At 51.4% G+C, this 18,441-nt stretch overlaps 2 protein-coding genes and 1 non-coding gene across 3 annotated transcripts in view; 1 reads left to right on the forward strand and 2 right to left on the reverse strand.

Moving 5' to 3' along the window:
- Window positions 1–1,475: 1,475 nt before the first annotated feature.
- RPL12 (ribosomal protein L12) lies at window positions 1,476–5,062 on the reverse strand. Its single transcript, XM_032865914.1, has 7 exons — window positions 4,923–5,062; window positions 4,265–4,338; window positions 3,226–3,324; window positions 2,774–2,855; window positions 2,123–2,209; window positions 1,670–1,782; window positions 1,476–1,529 (listed from the first exon to the last, which is right to left on the reverse strand). Exons 1-7 carry the CDS (start codon window positions 4,957–4,959, stop codon window positions 1,524–1,526), a joined length of 498 nt encoding a protein of 165 aa, XP_032721805.1. The 5' UTR covers window positions 4,960–5,062; the 3' UTR covers window positions 1,476–1,523.
- On the reverse strand, window positions 2,293–2,421 carry LOC116872901. The gene has a single exon (XR_004383703.1). It is a non-coding gene; the product is annotated as a small nucleolar RNA SNORA65 (small nucleolar RNA).
- Window positions 5,063–5,131: 69 nt separating the features above from the next.
- The window catches only part of LRSAM1 (leucine rich repeat and sterile alpha motif containing 1), a 37,774-nt gene continuing 24,464 nt past the window's right edge, over window positions 5,132–18,441 (forward strand). Inside the window, exons 1-9 of the mRNA XM_032866391.1 lie at window positions 5,132–5,198; window positions 7,733–7,839; window positions 8,252–8,308; window positions 8,830–8,874; window positions 9,915–9,992; window positions 11,105–11,173; window positions 12,858–12,942; window positions 13,257–13,378; window positions 16,672–16,762. Of these exons, the coding sequence (XP_032722282.1) occupies window positions 7,768–7,839; window positions 8,252–8,308; window positions 8,830–8,874; window positions 9,915–9,992; window positions 11,105–11,173; window positions 12,858–12,942; window positions 13,257–13,378; window positions 16,672–16,762 (619 nt within the window). The 5' untranslated portion in view covers window positions 5,132–5,198; window positions 7,733–7,767. The remainder of the gene's footprint in view (window positions 5,199–7,732; window positions 7,840–8,251; window positions 8,309–8,829; window positions 8,875–9,914; window positions 9,993–11,104; window positions 11,174–12,857; window positions 12,943–13,256; window positions 13,379–16,671; window positions 16,763–18,441) is intronic.

Below are 18,441 nucleotides of genomic sequence, written 5' to 3' on the forward strand. Positions count from 1 at the left end.
GAGGAAAGATTGGACATGCTACAGTCTCATCGACAGTGGGGGCAGGATATCTACTTTTTTTTTTTTTTTTTAAGATTTTATTTACTTGACAGAGATTACAAGTAGGCAGGCAGAGAGAGAGGAAGGGAAGCAGGCTCCCTGCTGAGCAGAGAGCCCAATGGCAGGGCTCGATCCCAGGACCCCAGGATCATGACCTGAGCTGAAGGCAGAGGCTTTAACCCACTGAGCCACCAGGCACCCCAGGATATCTACTCTTTGAAGCTCTATATAGGAAAATCTAGACACTGCTAGGCCCAATCTCTACCTGATGTCCAAGTGTTTGCTACTGTTAGAAAGAAAACACCCAAAAGGGAAGAAGAGGCTGAGCACGTCCCGAGGAAGCCAGTGAAATCCCTCAGCAGAGTACATCCCTAAGGGGCCAGGACAACCTGATGTCCACCGTCCTTCCCTCACAGGCCGGTGGGTCCTTCCCTTCTCTTCCTGAAGAAGTTTAATTTAGAGCAAGATTTTCACTGTTGGGGTTTCTTTCTCCCCTGCTGGGTCTCCCCTTCGGCATACCATCCTCACAGAGCCAACACGACCTCATCTCCATAGTAAACCCTTGTGGTTGGGGTTAGGGGACCCTTTGACTTCAGATTCAGCTTTCACCACCCAAGGCCTCTAGCTTTGGTTTCTTGGTCACTTGGCACAGGTCCTAGAAGGTTTATCTTTCCCTCACCGACCTGAGTTCTCAGGTAATCCTTCCCACTACAGTTCTCCAACCCTGCTTGAGGGGGGGGGGGTGGTGGGGAAAAACCCACCTACTTTAAAGGCCTATTGACAAAATTATGTAAAGCAAGAATATGACTAATGCCAAGGAAGCTAAATTCTTGGGTTATCCCCAAGCCGTCCCCCCTTTTAGGCCGGTATCCAGAAGCTCTTCTGAGCTACTCAGATATAGCTCACCCCAATATACAGAACCTTGGCTCATCTTCCACATTCACCTCACTTCAAAGTAAAAAAGAACCATGAGAGGCTAATGAGACTTGGGAAAGCCAAAAACATGCCACTAGAAAATGACTCTTAAGGACTTAAGACAAAGGTCAGATTCCTTTGTTTCCCATCAGTGCTTCTGAAGCCTGGCTGTACACCGCAATGGACAGTGAACGCTTGCGTGGAAGGCCGTGGGCCCCCTCAAGATTTAAACTGGTCTGGCACAGATTCCTTGCCATGTATTCATGCTGACGTGCAAGTCTTCTTTTTGGCCAAGAATTTTATTTTTATGAAGAGTTCTATGCATGTATGTGGCCTACAAGAAAAGCACCGAGACCTCCCTTCTAGGTGTCTCCTCTGAGCTAGTCCCATACAGGGCAGCCATCTGTCAACCCAGAAGCTTGTTACCCAAACTGCTACTTCTGCCACAGGTTCTGCCCCACTGGCCCCTCTTCTGACCACAAAAGAGCCAGCCCCCGCAAGGAAGAGGCCACATCAAAAAGTCCACTAGATGTCAAATGATCCTTTATTGAAATAATTCTCTTTTGTAGTTAACTCTGTGGGAAAGAAAAAAGAAATACGTCAACAGAACAAAAAAATCTCATAGTCCAAACCCACTATTGACCATTTCTAGAACTGTTCCAGCCTTCCTCCAGCTCTCACCCTGCTTTACCCAAGTGAAACAGAGGTCACTTACAGCTGGGCATTCCACGGCACCACTGTTGATGTCATCTATGATGTCATGAGGGTGGCGGCCATCAACATTGCAGCCCACAGACTGGGCGGTCCCCAGGATCTCTTTAATGGTTCCTGGAAGTAAGAAAAGTAGCATCAGAGGAGCTTCAGTCCCTCACAGTCCTCAGATACCCATAGGGAAATCACAGCAGGCATTGAGGGATTAACCCTATTTTATGGAATGACATCCCTACTTCTCTAATCCAACATTCAGAACTCCATTTAGTTTTTTAAGCCCTTAATGCAGTCTCCACGGCTCCCCTGACACCCAGATTTAAACACCTCCAGCCCCAAATATTCACTGATGTCAAGCCATTCTGCACCCCAACTGTGGGTCTTACAGTGACTGTCCCTTCAAACTGGGAAATGCTACCACTCGGTGCATACGCCCCATATAACAATGTTGTCCACTTACCAGAGAGTTCTCTGGCTAAAGATCGATGCCGCATCTGTCGGGCAATATTGACAATCTCATCAAAAGTGATATTTCCACTGTGCTTAACTGCAGAAAAGAAAAAGTGTAAGCTTGGTCACAACCAAAGGCCAAAGCAGACCACATCATGTGCTCCCTCGTCTTTATTTCCAGGCTGTTCCCATGCTTTCGGCACAGAGTCATCCACATGAAGAACAACCCTGTTTCCTAAGCTGGGGTTTACTCTCAGCTCACCACTGGACCGCACCGGCCAACAGAAACTGATCAGGTGCAGTGGCGGGTGGCTGGGGCAAAATCAAGTCTCTGCTAATGTTCACAAAGGAGACAGTTTAAAACATGAAAAAAAAAAAAAAAAAAAAAAAGGACAGGTTTAGGTTAGCTCAGAAGTGGTCTGATTACTGGTTACCATTACCACTTCACCCTCTTTCCCTCCTGCGTGCCCTGAGTAGGGCCAGCCCCATGCCAGGCACTGGGGAGCCACGTGACACTTCCTGGTGGTGCCTGGCTCTCTAACAGCTTATCAACTCCCTCTGCGCCCTCAACCCAGGTTCATTAAAGGGAAAACATGCCACTAAGTTATCACAGTGGGTTGATCCTACCACTCACAAATTACCAAGGAGAAAGCCACTCAACTGTTTTTCTGCTTCTTTCTGTCTCTTGGTGGTTCCTTGAGGGCTTTGATAATCAGGGCAGAGGCAGAAGGTACCACTTCAATCTGCAAAAGAAATTGTCCACGTGAATAAGCCCCCACTCTAAGCTCCAATGAAGACTGTCAATACGGCCATGCGACCAGGCTCTCAAAATACATGGGCCAGACTGTGTTTGCTGTACATTCTTGAGTTATTTTCACAGCCTGAAACATGTCCTAGCCCCAGAGACACAAAGCACTTTGCCCAATGTCACATACGTGACAAGAGTTAGTATCAGGCCCACATCTTTGCTCTTTCTTGACCATACTCTCAAAAAAGCCTCCCCACCCCCATTTAAAATTGCCCTCAGCTCACCACTGGGGGCAGGTGGCAAAAACCTTCCCCCCAGGAACCCCAGAGGGTTGCTACCTCTGCCCTTCCCCTCAAACCAAGTACCTGGGCCTGTCTGTTCTGAATGGTCAGCTTCACAGTAATCCTTAGACCCTTCCAATCACCAGTCGCCTTGGCGATGTCATCACCAACCTTTTTTGGAGACTATAGAGGGAAAAAAGGTGTATCACACTGGTCTCTTAATAAGTTCGAAGTATAGTCTGAAAACCCATCCCGCTCATTTGGCCGACACCCCAAGCCAGCACAGGGCACTGTCTGAAGCACAGAACTGCACCTACCAAATCAAGGCATGGCTATCACAGTAGTAGACAATGTCATAAGATGGCCACGTCCCTTACCTACCCACCTACCCTCCAGTAAGGACCCATGTGATAATGCGGGAATTTCCAAGTCTAGTTATAGCCACCAAATCACCTGGACAGTTTCACAGACACCAGGTTTCGGCAAGGATGGGATCCGGGCATCAGCTACTTAAGACTTCCGAACAACCATCAGCCTCAACAAGAAAGATGCTTGGCTGATGCCAGCTTCACGGAGAGCCAAGGAAACGTGCTTAACCACGTAGTTAAGCAAGACCACGTGGGAACAGTGTTTGGTTCAGGAGACCAATGTCCAAGGAATAAAAGCCTAATGATATTCAGGGAAATGCAAGCTCAGCAAAAGCATGAACTGGAAAAGTGGATAAATAGGGTCATCAGTGAAGCTGGTCATATTAAGGAGTAGGTTACACAAACTACGATGTTCAGTTCATACCCCAGTTAACACACTCTACTGCTAAATTTAACCGCATCAGTGATAGGCCCACTGCCCTGACTAGAACACATTTAGCTAAGCAGGCTGCCAAGTGGCGCTGAGCTACCTTCTAAACCGTCAGGCAAGACCTCTGGCCCACGCCTCAGGTATGCTCAAGGCCGCAGTTAGGATCTTGACCCTGGAGAGTGGAAGTTACAGCTTCAAAGCAGCACGTTCCAATCTCGTGTATGAGCTTGCTACCGGGGCACTTCCACTTCAGAGGAGGTGTAGGAGGGACTGCCAATTCCGCAGTGTGGAACCTAAGCAACCGTCCTCCACGAGGATGACTTACCAGACCCAGCGGGCCGATCTTCGGGGCCAGGGCAGACGTGGCGCCGACTTCGCCACCGGTGCACCTCAGGTACACTGGGAGAAAGAAAACATCAGTGTCGCTGCAAGAGGAGCTCCCGCGCCACAGCCTTCTCTCCGAGAATCTTTCTGGGGCTGGCCTCACCGCTTGTCAGTTCTCGAAACAGCACCGAGAGCCCCAGCAGGGAGCGGAAGGGCCACCCAACCCGCAGCGGGCGAGTCGCGTCCTCCCTGGCGTGGATCGCTCCAAGCGCCACGTGGGACAGCGGCCTTCGGCTTTGCTACGGCTACCGAGATTCGCACCCGGCCGGCGGGAGACAGCTCGGCCGCCGGCCAACCCAGTGGCGGGGAGGAGCGCCCGGGCACAAACCTTACCCTATGGCGTGCGTGCTGCAAAGCCACCACAGGTCGTCCGGTCCTCCCTCCCCATTTACACGTGGGGAAGCTGAGACCCAGAACGAGTCAAGAGACTCGGCCAGGACCTCACAGCGCCCTGATCGCAGCCCCGGAAGGGCATCTAGCGGGCAGCAACTTTAAAGCCCGTCGTGGGAAAGGCTACGGCGGCTGGGCCCGAGGCCCGACGGGCTGCGGGGAGAAGGGATGCTCCATCTTGCAGCCCCAGCCACATCTAAAGCACGCACCGACTTTGATCTCGTTGGGGTCGAACTTGGGCGGCATGGCGGAGGTGGCTGGTGTCGGATGAACCCGGATTCGGGACGACCGAAGACAGTTGCACCTTTGCCTCCTCCTAGCCGAAAACCAAAAGACCGGAAGACTTTCTGACGGCGCCGGATATAGGCTGGAAAGAACGACTCTCGCGAGACCTGTTCGCCCCGGCCAGCCTCCCAGTGACGCCCTTGCCGCCATGTTGCTTGTGGGCAGTGCCTGAGGCTGACGGCTGGAGAACCCCGCTCCGGGTGAGTTGTAACTAGGGGTTGGGAAGGGTTGGGGGTTGGGGGGATTCGGGGAGGTTCGCCTGGAGGTGGGGCAGGCAAGAGAGGGCTGCTCCAGGCCCCCGCTGTTCTCTATTCTCTCTTATGAGGGTCACCCTTTGGTCCCTGTAGCCTAAACGGAAAGCCCCGCCCCTCCCCTAAGGGGTCCGCACCCCCGTTCCGAGACCCTAGGGCCATGGGTCGCCCCGCGTCCACCGATAGTGGATGTGATATGTGCATTTTTGTTATGGAAACAATTTTATTCGGGTCTAAATTTGATCTAACTCCTATTTCCAAATTATACTGTTCTCAGAGTCTCAGACTTCGTCATCCGTGTCTGCATGACTTTCTGAGATTCTGAGTTTCGGTCCCCAGCTCTTGCGTTTGGAGGAAACCAGACTCCGGCTCCGCCCGGGCTCATGTCCGGTGGTCTGCAAGGCGGTGTTCATGACCAAGCCCTCCGAGTGATCTGCCTGCTTTCCGGTCCACACGAGGGAAGGAGCATTGGTGACCTGTCCACCCACAAAGCCAGGTGGGGCTCTCCCCACTCCAGCCTGGGGAGAATGGGTGTGGTTCTTCCCATTGGGCTGGAGTCAATGGAAGGAATGGATGAAGGTTGAACCTCAGAGAGCAGGTTGGGAGGAGCTGATCTTATGGGAGGGATGGAGAAGGGATGGTCACTGTGGGGAACGTGGTGGGAGGGCTGGACTTTGGGGAGGGAATGCAGGGGTAGTCCTTGGGAAGCAGAAGAGTAAGAAGTTGTCACCAGGGATGGATGGGGGAGGGCTGTTCTTAGACTAGTCCCCATCCCTGCTGGCAGGTGGGGTGACAAGAGGTGCCTGAGCCAGCTTGCAGTTTGGCAGGCTCCCCAGACTGCCCACGCCCCTGTGGGCGGAGACCTGTGATCTCTATCCCTCCCCCTGAGGACTGAGTTTGTATCTTCTTCAACTGCATCTTCTCCCTAGCTGTAGTGGGCCCTGAATAAGTCATTTGTTAGATATATAGTGCTGTGTGGCTGATAGTTGACTGAGCAATGATTATGTGCCAGGTAATGTGCTATGAGTTTTACATATATGAAATTACTGGATCCTCTCAGAACCAGGTATTGGTAAGATTATTATACAGATGAGAAAACTGAGGCTCAGAAAGATTGAACAGAGGTGACATGGTTGGTGGACATGGTTAGTTACATTTTTTTCTTTCAATTTTTTAATTTAAATTCTAGTTAGTTAACTTATAATGTAATACCGGTTTCAGGAATAGAATTTAGGGATTTGTTAATTACGTATAACCCCAGTGCTCACCATAGCAAGGGCTTAATACCCATCACCCATTTAACCCCTTCCCCACCCACCTCCATCAACCCTGTTTGTTCTTTATCATTAAGAGTCTCTTATGGTTTGTCTACTTCTTTCTCTTTTTGCCTTCCAATGTGTTCATCTGTTTTGTTTCTTAATTTCCACATATGAGTTAAGTAATATAGTATTAGTCTCTTTCTGACTTATTTCATTTAGCTTTATATACTCTAGCTATATTGTTGCAAACAGGAAGATTTCGTTCTTTTTGATGGCTGAGTAATATTCATGTGTGGGTGTGTGTGTGGGTGTGTGTGTATGTGGATACAGAATATTTTCTTTATCCATTCATCGATCGGTGGACAGTTGGGCTTTTCCCATAATTTGGCTATTATTGATAACGCTGCTGTAAACATTGGGATGCAGGTGCCCCTTCTGATCACTACCTTTGTATCTTTCGGGTAAATACTTAGTAGTGCAGTCGCTGGGTCATAGGGTATTTCTATTTTTAATTTTTTGAGGAACCTCCATAAACCCGGTTACATTTCATTCCAAAGCCTGGGCTGTTAACTGCAAGCGTCCCGGGATGATTGCTTCCTGGGCCCATTGATGACCCTTATCTGCGCTGCTAGTTGCAGATGCTGGGTAGGCAGTAAGCACCTGGCTTCTGAGTTCAGGACACTGTAATTAGCAAATGCTAAGTTATCCAAGCATGAAGGCGTTGGGCAAACCCCACAGTGTCAGCATTCGAAAGAACAGAGCTCCAGACTGTTTTTGCGACAATCCAGGCCATCTAACCAGATCACTGAGCTCATGTGTCCATTTCAATATCACTTTAAACTGGGTTGTGGTGAGAATCAGACGCAACGGTAGCTGTGAAGGTGGTAAGCTGTCTGAGGATTGCCTTGGAGTTTTGATTCAACTAAGAGATCTCTTTGCTTACGATGTAGCTGATGCCATGTTTGGCTTGTTGATGCGACTCTGACAGTGTTTTGGGAACTAGAAGTGATTGATCAGTCTCGTCTGTTAATGCATTCTCAAAGGACATCCTAAGAAAGACCTGCTATGCAGGGCTCGTGGCCCAGATGGATGGTTGAGATGGATGCAGATGCTGCCATCAGGGATGACACGGTCCAGCAGATCAGCTCCGTGTTCTGCGTTAGCGTGCTGCCTGCCCCGGGTGTGACAGATTCCCCAGGCCCTGATTTCTCTCCTATGCCCTAGAGTCCCGAAGATTACTCCAGGGCAAGAAAGAAAGAATGCCGCTCTTCTTCCGGAAGCGGAAACCCAGTGAAGAGGCTCGGAAACGCCTAGAGTATCAGATGTGTCTGGTGAGGGAAACTGGGCTTCCTCTGAGTCCATCTCCGCCCCTGCCCTCATGAACTGGGCTCCACACTGCCCCCAAACCAGCCGCTTGCTCCCTCCCTCCCATCTGTCTCCCTGACCCCCAGAGGAGATCTCTGACTCAAAGCAGACGGGTGAGGCCTCCTATCTGGTACTCAGGAGTGCCTTCCGCTTCCCTCCTGAGGGAACTGATGACAGTTGTTGTGACTTGTTAATTTGCTGTTCCATGCTGGACCTCAAGCCCCACTAAGGCAGGGGTCATTGGTGCACCTGCAGAAGGGACTAGTAGAACCAGACAGTGGCTGGTCTCTTACAGCTCCTTGATCCTGTGTTTCTTTGGCTGGTTTGTCCGCTCTTCAAGGGCGTTTTGTTTTTTATTATTATTCTTTTTGTTCGCAGGCAAAAGAAGCTGGGGCCGATGACATTCTTGACATCTCTAAGTGTGAGCTCTCAGAGGTAAATCAGGGCTGGTGTTCTGGCTGTGAATTTGATTGGTCCTTTTTTCTTGGATCACATGTCCCTAAGAAAGACAGATGTGGACTGGGGCTTTTAAAACACTGGAAGCATTAGTCGAGTAAAGTGTTCTTGGATTTTGTTCTTATTCAAACGAATTGAGATGGTTGGTGGCTTCAACATAGTCTATGAGAATTGGGAATCTAGAAAATGCACCCACAGAGTTCTAGGGAACTGGAAGAACCAGGGTTTCTCCAGCCTTTTTCTTTTGCCCTGGTAGAGCTCATGATGGGGCTGGTGTGTGGGCTGGGGCCGGGCAGGGCAGTCTCCTGCCAGCTGATTGCAGGGGAGGGCTGACCACCTCCCAGCAGCATTCCTCCCCAGCCTCCCTTGCACCACACTCCCAGCTCAGCACTGCTGTGCACGTGAGAATTTTGCACTTGATCACCTCCTGCCCTGTCGCTCCCTCACTTGTGTGCCACCGGCAGGAAGGGAGGTGCTGACTCTTCTTTTTCTTCCCTTAGATTCCATATGGGGCTTTTGCAACGTGCAAAGTTCTGCAGAAGAAGGTAACGTGGATCTTCATTTTCACAGGCTTGTTTATTGCATGTTTGCTTGTTGGAAATCAGGTGGGACTTTGAGGCACTGTCTTCCTGGCATAGACATCTCCCTTCTCCCTGATTCTCACCCTTTCAGCTTGAAGCAGGTGTTTGCCTAGTTGGAAGAGTTGAGTCTGATGTCAAACGGTCCCGGGTCACATCCTGGCTTTGCCCCTCGTGAGTTGGGCAACTTCCGCCAACTCTTAGATCCGTTTCTTCATCTGTGAGATGAAGACATTCCTAGTGCTAGTCCTACTCTGACAGAGCTGTCATGAGAATTAATAGAGTGACAGGCAGGAGGTAGGTAGATGGAGACGGGAATGCACCAGGTACAAGGCCTGCCTCAGTAAACACGGGGTGACCTCGCTGTTCATAATAATGAAAACTGTACTTACGTCGTTCTGGTCACCCAGCGGAGATTAAGAATGGAATGAATGATTTTTCAGAAAGACATTACAGCATTGCATGGAGACAGCTGAGAGCATTCTAACTGAATTCTCTAAGGAAGGGAGGTAAAAAGTGTTCCATACTGACAGCCCGGTAAGCTCCTTGACACTGGAAGTTTGTATGCAGGGGTCAGTGCTATAAAAATAGCAACAGATGGTACGGATGGAGCCTTCAGCCCCAGGCCAGCCCTGGACTCAGTGCTCGTTGTCTGTTGGTTAATCGTACAGCAGCCCTTGGAGGCAAGTACTTTATTATTCTCTGTTCCCCACGTGAAGGTGCTGACCCTGAGGGAGGTTAAGATCAGGACAGCTGCACAGGGACCTTCTCAGGATGGAAGGTAGCATCAAGCCTCGAAGATCCCTTTCACCCTTGAAATTACAGGCTTTCAGGTTATGTGATTCCACATTTGGTGATTCTGCGATTCTGAGCCACATCCCCCATGGCAGTGTCCGGGCGAGCAGAGGGCAGCGGGCAGGCGGGGTCTGCGGTGTACCGTGCAGCAAGCTGGCGGCCTGCTGGCTACTCCTCTTCCTGCTAACGTGCCCCAAATCTTCCCCACACAGGTGTTGATTGTCCACACGAATCACCTCACTTCCCTGCTCCCTAAATCCTGCAGCCTCCTGAGTCTCATAACCATCAAGGTACTGGGGCCCTTCTCTCAGGAGTCAGGGACTCTGCCTGGTGTAGCATGTGACAGCTAAGCTGCCTTTGTTAAAGCTTATGCCGGGCGGGCCTAACTTCATAGTCAGGCCGGGATTAGCACAGTTGATGGGGCACCCGAGTGCCATGCGTGGGGTGGGGTTACAAAGATAACCAGCCCTAGGCCCTGCCTTCATGGGAACTTGCCCGACAGGTAGAAGGGCAAAGCATAAACTCAGAGCAGGTGAGCTCACAGAGCGCATGGAGACCAATGGGCCCAAACAAGGAGGCGCCCCGGAGGGACGCCAGGCATCACGGTCAGTGTGTGAAAGCCCTGTGATCCGGGCTGACTTCCTCCTGTTAGCCTCTCCGGGACAGGGACTGGGGCATAGTCACAGTACATGTGGCCTATGACCTCAGGATTACTCCACATGAACATGAGCTGTGACAGTGGGTACACACAATGAGAGGCAAAGGATGGTAGCATCAGGCATCACAGTGTTTTTTGAGTTAAGTCTGGTTTGTAGGAGTTAGGGTGGTTTTTACTTGTCTTTATTATTCTAGTCCAACACTCGTTTTTTTTATAGTAAAACAATATCTTATACATTTTAAATACATATTTTATATTTGTGTATATTTCTATTTTATTCGTATGTACATGAAACATATTTATGTAGTTGCATACATGATGTGTCTTTTTGCTCATTTGTGTTACAAAAAATTAGCAAATACAGTTAAGCAAAGGAAGAAAAATGTCCGTCATCTCACACTCCAGAGAACCACCGTCAGTATATTATTGCATATTTGATAGTCTTTTTCCACGTAAGTATGTACTTACACTGTGAGGGTTTTCCTGTTTAACATGAATATTTATGCATACTGTTTCATAGCATACTGTTAACGCTCAGCAGCTAAAAATAAATATTGATAAAGAAAAGAAAGCAACGGTATCCCATTTTCAAAAAGGAGCTGAGATGGAAAGATCTCGTCCTTGGAGAGGAGGGGCTGCTGTTGCTTCAACACCGGAGACAGGAAGAGGTCCCGGAGTCTGAGCTGTGTGGGCTTTCTCCCTTTGGTGACTGTTGTGACCCCTACGCTCGCCTTCCTCCTGCAGGTTCTGGATCTTCACGATAATCAGCTGTCAGCGCTTCCTGACGACATCGGGCAGCTGACCGCCCTCCAGGTACGGCCACAGGACACAGGACACCTGCCTCTGACTGCAAGTGAGAAAGTGCCCTGGAGAGTGCTGGCTGGGCTCTGGCCAGGGCCGCCCTTGGTGCCAGCTCCCTCTGCCCCTTTCCCGTCAGGAAGCTCCGTGACGCCCTGGCCATGGTAGTCTGAGCTGTGGGAGTCTCGGTACCATATTTTTGGCATGTGCTTTTGGGATTTCATCGTGAGCTTCTACAAGGGAGGAAGCAGGAAATGATGAATTCAGCACTGTGACTCATCCTCCCACTTCCGATCAGTCGTGGCCCCCCGCATGCCCACGCAGAGCTAAGCTTTTCCCTCCTATTATCTGTCGGTTTCCTGCAGCCTCCCTGTCAGGCAGGTGCTAGCATTAGCCCCATTTCACAGAGGAAGAAGCGGCTTTCCTTCACACGTAGGTTAAAATACCTTCTCGGCAATACCTTCTCGTCACTGTGCCCCTCAGACCCCGGATGAGGGGCCGGCCTGCTTCCCAGCCTCCTCTCCGGGCAGTCAGTTCCTAAACTCCTTCTGGCCTTCCTGCCGCACTGCGCACTGCGGCGGGCCTCTCCATGCCGACCCCGCCTCCGCCAGAGCCGCTCATCCTCTCTCAGCCCCGATGTCCCTCGGAATCCTCCCGGCCTCCTTGTCAAAGTACATCCACCTTCTGGGCCCCTGTCTCAGGCCTGGCTGGTTGCCGCGGGAGCACTGATGGCAGCGCGTAGTTCCTCGGGAAGGTTTTACTGATTTGACTGAGATGTAGTCCTTGGAGGGCAGCACCCCCTCCTCGCACCCTGCCTCCAACGTGGAGGAGACCAAGAAATGAGGGAAACAGGCAACCCTACTATGTGGGTGACATCACTGCATTTTACAGATGAGAAAGTTGAGGTCCAGAGGGATGCCTGTCGCTAGCCCCCGGGCACACAACGTGGGGAGCTGTCACCCCTCAGGAAGCCACAGTGAATGCCCAGGTGTAGGATCTTTGGGGACGTGTATATTTTTATAGAATTGTTGCACTGAGCATTTTGTAACTTTTGGATACCTGACAGTAACTCCTTTTTAACCATCTTTTGGTTCATTAAATATTCATCTGCCGCATAATTTTTAATGACCGCTTAGCTTTCCATTGCGTCAATGTTTAATGAGTACTTAGCGTGCCGGCCTCTTGGCCTTGCTTCCCTCACAGTGCGGCATCCGGGAGGGAGCGCGGCCTGCAGAATCCGCCGAGCCTGCCTTCCCGTCTGGGCACCGCCAGCTGCCAGCCTTGAGACCTTGAGCAGATCCCACTGCCTTCATGCAGCTCAGCTTCCTTCCCCCCAGAACTGGGATTCTTAGAGCCCTGTCGCATGCTGCCTCCCCCCCGGTCCCTGAACCTGCTTGTCCCTTGCTGCCTCCTTGCTGGACTGTGGGGCCATCATGGGGCATTCTGTGGTCTGCATAAACGATGGGTCCTCCCCAGGAACCAGTTCAAGGTCTGGCTCTGCTCTCTTGGGCACGTGACTTCACTCTGAGCCTGTGTTCCCATCTCCCACCTGGGATTATAAAAACCAGTGCCCTCCTCACAGGGCTGTCAAGGGGAGTTAAAGATGTGTGTGGTGCCCAGATGCTGCCTGGCCTGAAGCAGGGGTAGACGTTGTTCTCTGCGTCTGGGTTCTCCTGTCATTTTTTTCCCTCTGTCTTAGGTCTTGAACGTGGAAAGGAATCAATTGACGTATCTCCCACGTTCCATTGGGAACCTGATCCAGCTCCAGACCCTCAATGTGAAAGGTAGGGGGCCGGAACGCACTGTCCATGTGACTTTCAGTCGGCGCTGGGCTGTCTCGGCCAGCATCCACAGAACCCTCCTCCTGGGAACCACCGAGCATGAGGGCACCGAGCTAATAAGTGGTAGAGTAAGAACTTGAACCCAGGTCACCAAAACTGGACCCCTGTGCTTTTCCTCCTGGAACCTCAGGTCTTGGGACCTGCGCACATCCCGGGGTGAGAGGGAGGCACCCACGTGCCCCGAGTCCTGGCAGCATCGGGCAGGAAGTTGGTGGAGAGGCTTTGGGGGTTGAGCTGTGCCATTGGGATCTCTCCAGATAACAAGCTGAAGGAGCTTCCAGACACCGTGGGGGAACTTCGAAGCTTACGTACTCTTGACATCAGTGAGAACGACATTCAGAAGTTGCCGCAGCTGCTGGCACACGTTCGAACCCTGGAAGTAAGTGCGGAGCCGTTCCTGCCTGGGGTTCTCTCTGGGCCACAGTCCCCGCACATTCCTGAATGCCTGCCCTGGTCATGGGTGCTGGGCTGTCAGAGATCTCAAGGCTCAGTTCCTGGGAGCTCACAGAGAGAGCGATGTCGTGCGGTTGTCATTATGTGGCTCTTGCTGCCATGATGGTGGCAGAAATACACGCTCCTGGAGTGAGGACAGGACACTGAGTTCTGGTGGTGTCGATAGTCTGTGAAAGATGGGGTGTTTGAGTTGGGCCTGGAGAGAAGAACTCGCTTTAGAGTAGTAGACCCGGGTAGTGGGGCATTTGGGTGCAGGGGAGAGTACGGAGAGCACAGAGTGGACAGCACAAGGTGTGTTAAGGGAAAAATGGGGCATCTGATGTGGTGGGCGCTTGCGGTGTCTGGAGGGTCCAGATTGGGAAGAGCCCAGAGCTCCGTGACAGGGAGAGCAGCCTCACTGGGAGGTGTAGAAATTGAGTTTCATCAGAGCGGGGGTGGGGGGAGGACAAGCTCTTCCTGGGTCACTGTATCAGTTTGCTAGGGTGGCCGTAACAAAGTACCACAGGCTGAGTGGCTTGAAAAAGAGATTTATTTTCTCATGGCTCTGGAGGCTGGAAGTCCACGATCAAGGGTTGGCTGCTTCCGAGGCCTCTCTCCTTGGCTTGTAGATGGCGGTCTGCTCCATGTGTCCTCACAGCATCTTTCCTCTGTATGGGCCTATGTCCAAATTCCTCTTCTTATAAGAACACCAGTCATGCTGGATTAGGGCCCAGCCTGGTGATTTCATTTTGAACTCGTTTACTTCTCTAAAGACCTTATATCCAAATACAGTGGCATCTGAGGTGCAGGGGATTAGAACTTCATGTATGTGCTTTTGGGGGGTCTGCAGTCCGGGCCTTAACACACGCGGATACAGGCTGCTTGCTCAGGGAAGGCAGGGGCACTTAACAGTTGAGGATGAGATGGCCCATCCTTATCTGGGGCCTGCAAGGCTGGGTGCTTAACCTGCATCAGTTCCCTGAATCCTCAGGAAAACCCTGCAAGCCAGACACTGCTGGGCCCGTTTGCAGGTGAAGAGGCTGAGCCATGGACAGTTTAAGGAGCTTGCCCAGGGGCCGCACAGCCTGTGACAGCGGAGTGGGGTTGAACACTAGGCAGTCTGAATGAGAGCCTGTGCTCTCCACCTCTGTGCAGCTCAGCCTTCCGGAACAGGGACTTCTCTACCCATGATGACACGGTCTGACCAGCCTCCCAGAATCCTCTGCTGAGCACCAGCATCTGTATCAGAAGTGGGTGGGGGAGCATGGAGACGGCAAAGGAAGGGGGCTGACCCCAAGGGCTGATCCCTGCTGCTGTGGCAGCCAGCCTGACAAGGGACAGGATGGTCAGCTCCTCTCCCTGAGCAGGCGGCAGAGACAGTGCTGTCCAACAGAACTTTCTTCAGGGATGGAAATGTCTAGTGACTGTGCTGTCCCAAGTCGGTAGCCACTAGCCACACGTGGCCCTCAGGCACTGGAAGTGTGACTAGCATGACCGAGGAAGTACGTGCTTACGTGTACAGTCTTTTTAAAGATTTATTTACTTATTTTAGAGAGAGAGCTGCACATGTGCACATGAGCAGGGGGAGGGACAAAGGGCAAGGGAGGGAAGCAGACTCCCCACTGAGCACAGACCCCCCCCCCCCCCATGCAGGGCTCCAGCTCACATCCTGAGATCATGACCTGAGCTGAAACCAAGAGTGAGACGCTGGACTAACTAAGCCACCCAGGCGTCCCTGTTGATATTGAAGTAGACGAAGCCCCACGTGTTCAGTGGCCACCGTGCCTGAGCGCACAGCTCACAGCGTCACTGAGTCCGAAAGCCTCGTTAAGTCAGCTGGCAGGAGCTCTGAGAGTGATGTGCTTTCCATCCACTCTTTAAAAAAAGCTTTTGAGCTTCTTGGTGGCACCTTTGTTCAGGAGGAGACCATAAATGGCCATTCTTGGTTAAGGCCAAGGTCTTTCTCTCGTGTTATCTCCTATCACCCATCGAACAGCCCTGCCGCTGAGTGATAGCATGCCTGTTGAACACTGATAGAGCTGAGCTTCCAGGAAGTCACCTGTCCTGTTCAAGGGCACACAGCCAGGACAGGTCAAACTGGGGTGTGACACCAGGGCCGAATGACCGCATGCATCGCCGTCCAGCTGCAGCTCCTGCTGATAATGGGGACACCCGCAATCTGTGTGTCCCATGAAATAGCCGCCAGCCACGTGTGGCTGTTGCGCACGTGAAATGTGGCTGGTGCCACTGAGGGACTGAGCTTTAAATTCACTTTCAATTTAGTCGGTTAAAATGCAAACTTACGTGGCCCTGCGTGGCTCCTGGCCACCAAACTGGGTGGTGCAGCCCCAGCACCCAGCACACTTTACTACTGGTGACCAGTATGACCCATGTGGGTGAATATTCTTTATGTAAGGCCTCCCAGGATGGGGTTTTTTGCTCTCGGGCTCCCCAGACCCAGGCAGTCGGATCCTGTGCTCCAGGACGGGCTCCCCAGGGAGAAGGGCTGTGCTGGCCAGGGCTGGCTGGCATCTGAGCTGCTTTTCCCACTCGGCCACTTCCAGCCTGGTGCCTCAGGCCTTCCCCTGAAGCAGGCCTACCTGTTCCAGACAGAGAGGATATGGGCTCCTGAAAGGGGCTTAGGTAGCTTCCCAGGGGGCCTCTGGAAAGAAGTGAGCAGATGGCAGGAGGGCTCGATTCAACAAACAGACAAACGAAAACAACAGACAACCTTACAGCATGGCTGTGGATGGCTTTGTGGGCATTTTCTGAACCAGGTTCCTGTTTCCTGGGCCTCATAAACCCGTAAGCAGGTGCATATGTGCCCATATAAACATTAGGGGCTTTTTTTTACTTAAAAAATCATATTGTTAAAAAAAATTCCAATTTCACATAAAAAGTACTCTAGAATCTACCCTTTGGAGGAAACCATTTTGAGTTTGATGTATATTTCTTCGAAATTTTTTGTAAGTATGCTAATGTGAGAGAGTAGGAGTGTTTCTTTTAACAAACATGGAATCTTATTCTGTATGTTGTCCTATAATTTCCTTATTTTCCCACTTTTTTATGTTTTCCTCCAAAAACACGAATCATGTGCTGGCTACACAGCAGACACTATTTAAGTGCTGGGAACGTGGCAGGACCAAGACAGAGGAGACCGTAAACACAGCCTCGTAACTAAACCAGGTGCTTTGGGATTGTGTTGACAATACGTATAAAGAGGTTCCCCTGTGTCTGCAGACTCTGAGCCTCGACGCCTCGTGCATGGTCTTCCCGCCCCAGGAGGTGTGCAGTGCTGGTACCCAGGCCATTCAGCACTTCCTCTGCAAAGGTAAAGCCAGACACCCTGGCTCCTCGCTCAGCGAGTAAGCATGGTCCCAGCAGCAGTCCTGTGCCAGCCCAGACTCCGGGCATGGCAGAGACTGAGGAGGCCACAGTCCCCGCCTGCTCGGCACTCTCCACATCTGGCAAGAGACACAGGCAAAGCAGATGGTCACAGGAAATCGAGTTACTGGTTAGGTTGGGGCGTCAGGGAAGGTCCGAGAAAGTGTCTTTGTTGAAACCTGAGGGCATTTGGGACTTAGGAAGGAGAGGAGGCTGTGGCTGGTGGGAGCAGAGGCATGTTGAAGGGCCTAGAAGGGTAGAGTGGTGGGAAGCATGCGGCCGAGGAGGCTGGGGGGCTGGGCACCCACACAAAGGGAGGAGAGGTGGGTGGGAGGCTGGAGAGGCCATCGGGGCCTGGTGTCACACAGGAGAGGGCTCACTCCACCTGCAGGGAAAAGGGCCTGGAGAAAGCAAGCGTGGAGGCCAGGGACCAGTTAGGAGGTCATTGGCGTCATCCAGGACTGAGGCCACAGGGGACTGGACTTGGAGGAGTGACAGTGCTGCTAAAACCCAGGGCCACCATTGGTCTAGGTGCCCAGAGGGGAGGGCAGAGTACCTGGCCATCTCCTTTCTGGCAGATTGTCTTAATTAGGGGATCCTGTCACCTGGGGAACTGGTAGAACACGGCCAAGACTCATCCATGTGATCTGTGGGTGACAGAGGTGCAATTGCAAAGCAACAAGAAAGGAAAGCAAAGTCTTTTCAATACATGATTTCAGATCAGTTGAATATCCACGTGGGGAAAAAGTCTTGATTTCTTCTTTCAATAGGAGACAGGCAACACCAGCCATAAAAAGTTAATAAATTACATTTCCCTAACATTAAAAAGACACCATTTGGGAAAAGAGAGGGCAAGCCATGAAGTCGGAAAGGATATTTGCAATGCATGCATGTCCAGCAAAGCACCTGTTTCTAGCAGATAAAAAGATGTGTAAGCAAAAGGCGTTGTCAGAAGTCTTGAATAGGAATTTTACAGAGACTCTCCAGATGGCCTAGAGTGTCTGAAAAGAATGCTCAACATCTTTTTGGTCAATAGGAGAAAACACATTAAAACTACACAGAGACACTACCACGTCCTACCACACCCCCCTAAAATTTTTTAGCTCAATTAATGTCAGTACAAGAACTAGCAAACGTGTGGAACAGTGGCTCCCATCCACCATGGGTGGGGGTATGGGAGTCGGAGACTGCTTCCAAAAATGGTTGTTACCATCTCAAGCTGAACATTCAGACACCCTGTGGCCCATCAACTCTGCACCTACGTGTGTGTCCAGGGAAAGTGCATCTGAGTATATGCCAGAAAGCCAAGTACAGAAATACTGATGGCAGCACAGTTCATAACAGCCCAAACCTGATACACCCCAAGTGCCCATTGGTGGTGGGATGCGTAAACACACTGTTTCAGACTCGCACGCGAATACGACACCGCCTTCAAACACAGCAAAAGCAGTCCAGGGGTGCCTGGGTGGCTCAGACGATAAGGGTCTGCCTTCCGCTCAGGTCATGGTCCCAGGGTCCTGGGATCGAGCCCCGAGTCAGGCTCCCTGCCCAGCAGGAACCCAGCTTTCCCTCTCCCACTCCCCCTGCTTGTGTTCCTCTCTCACTGTCCTTCTCTCTGTCAAATAA

Source organism: Lontra canadensis, unplaced genomic scaffold (assembly GCF_010015895.1).
Source record: "Lontra canadensis isolate GAN:19392208 unplaced genomic scaffold, GSC_riverotter_1.0 scaffold30, whole genome shotgun sequence".
In the NCBI taxonomy this organism is placed as follows: domain Eukaryota; kingdom Metazoa; phylum Chordata; class Mammalia; order Carnivora; family Mustelidae; genus Lontra; species Lontra canadensis.

What these genes read in the sequence shown, in the direction of transcription:
- RPL12 (XM_032865914.1), bottom strand. Translation starts at nt 4,959, where the DNA reads ATGCCGCCCAAGTTCGACCCCAACGAGATCAAAGTCG. An exon ending in CCCCAACGAGATCAAAGTCG is followed by an intron (nt 4,339 to 4,922) that starts GTGCGTGCTTTA and finishes TCTTTCTCCCAG; the next exon opens with TGTACCTGAGGTGCACCGGT. An exon ending in CAGAAAGAAGCAGAAAAACA is followed by an intron (nt 2,210 to 2,773) that starts GTTGAGTGGCTT and finishes TCTTTTCTGCAG; the next exon opens with TTAAGCACAGTGGAAATATC.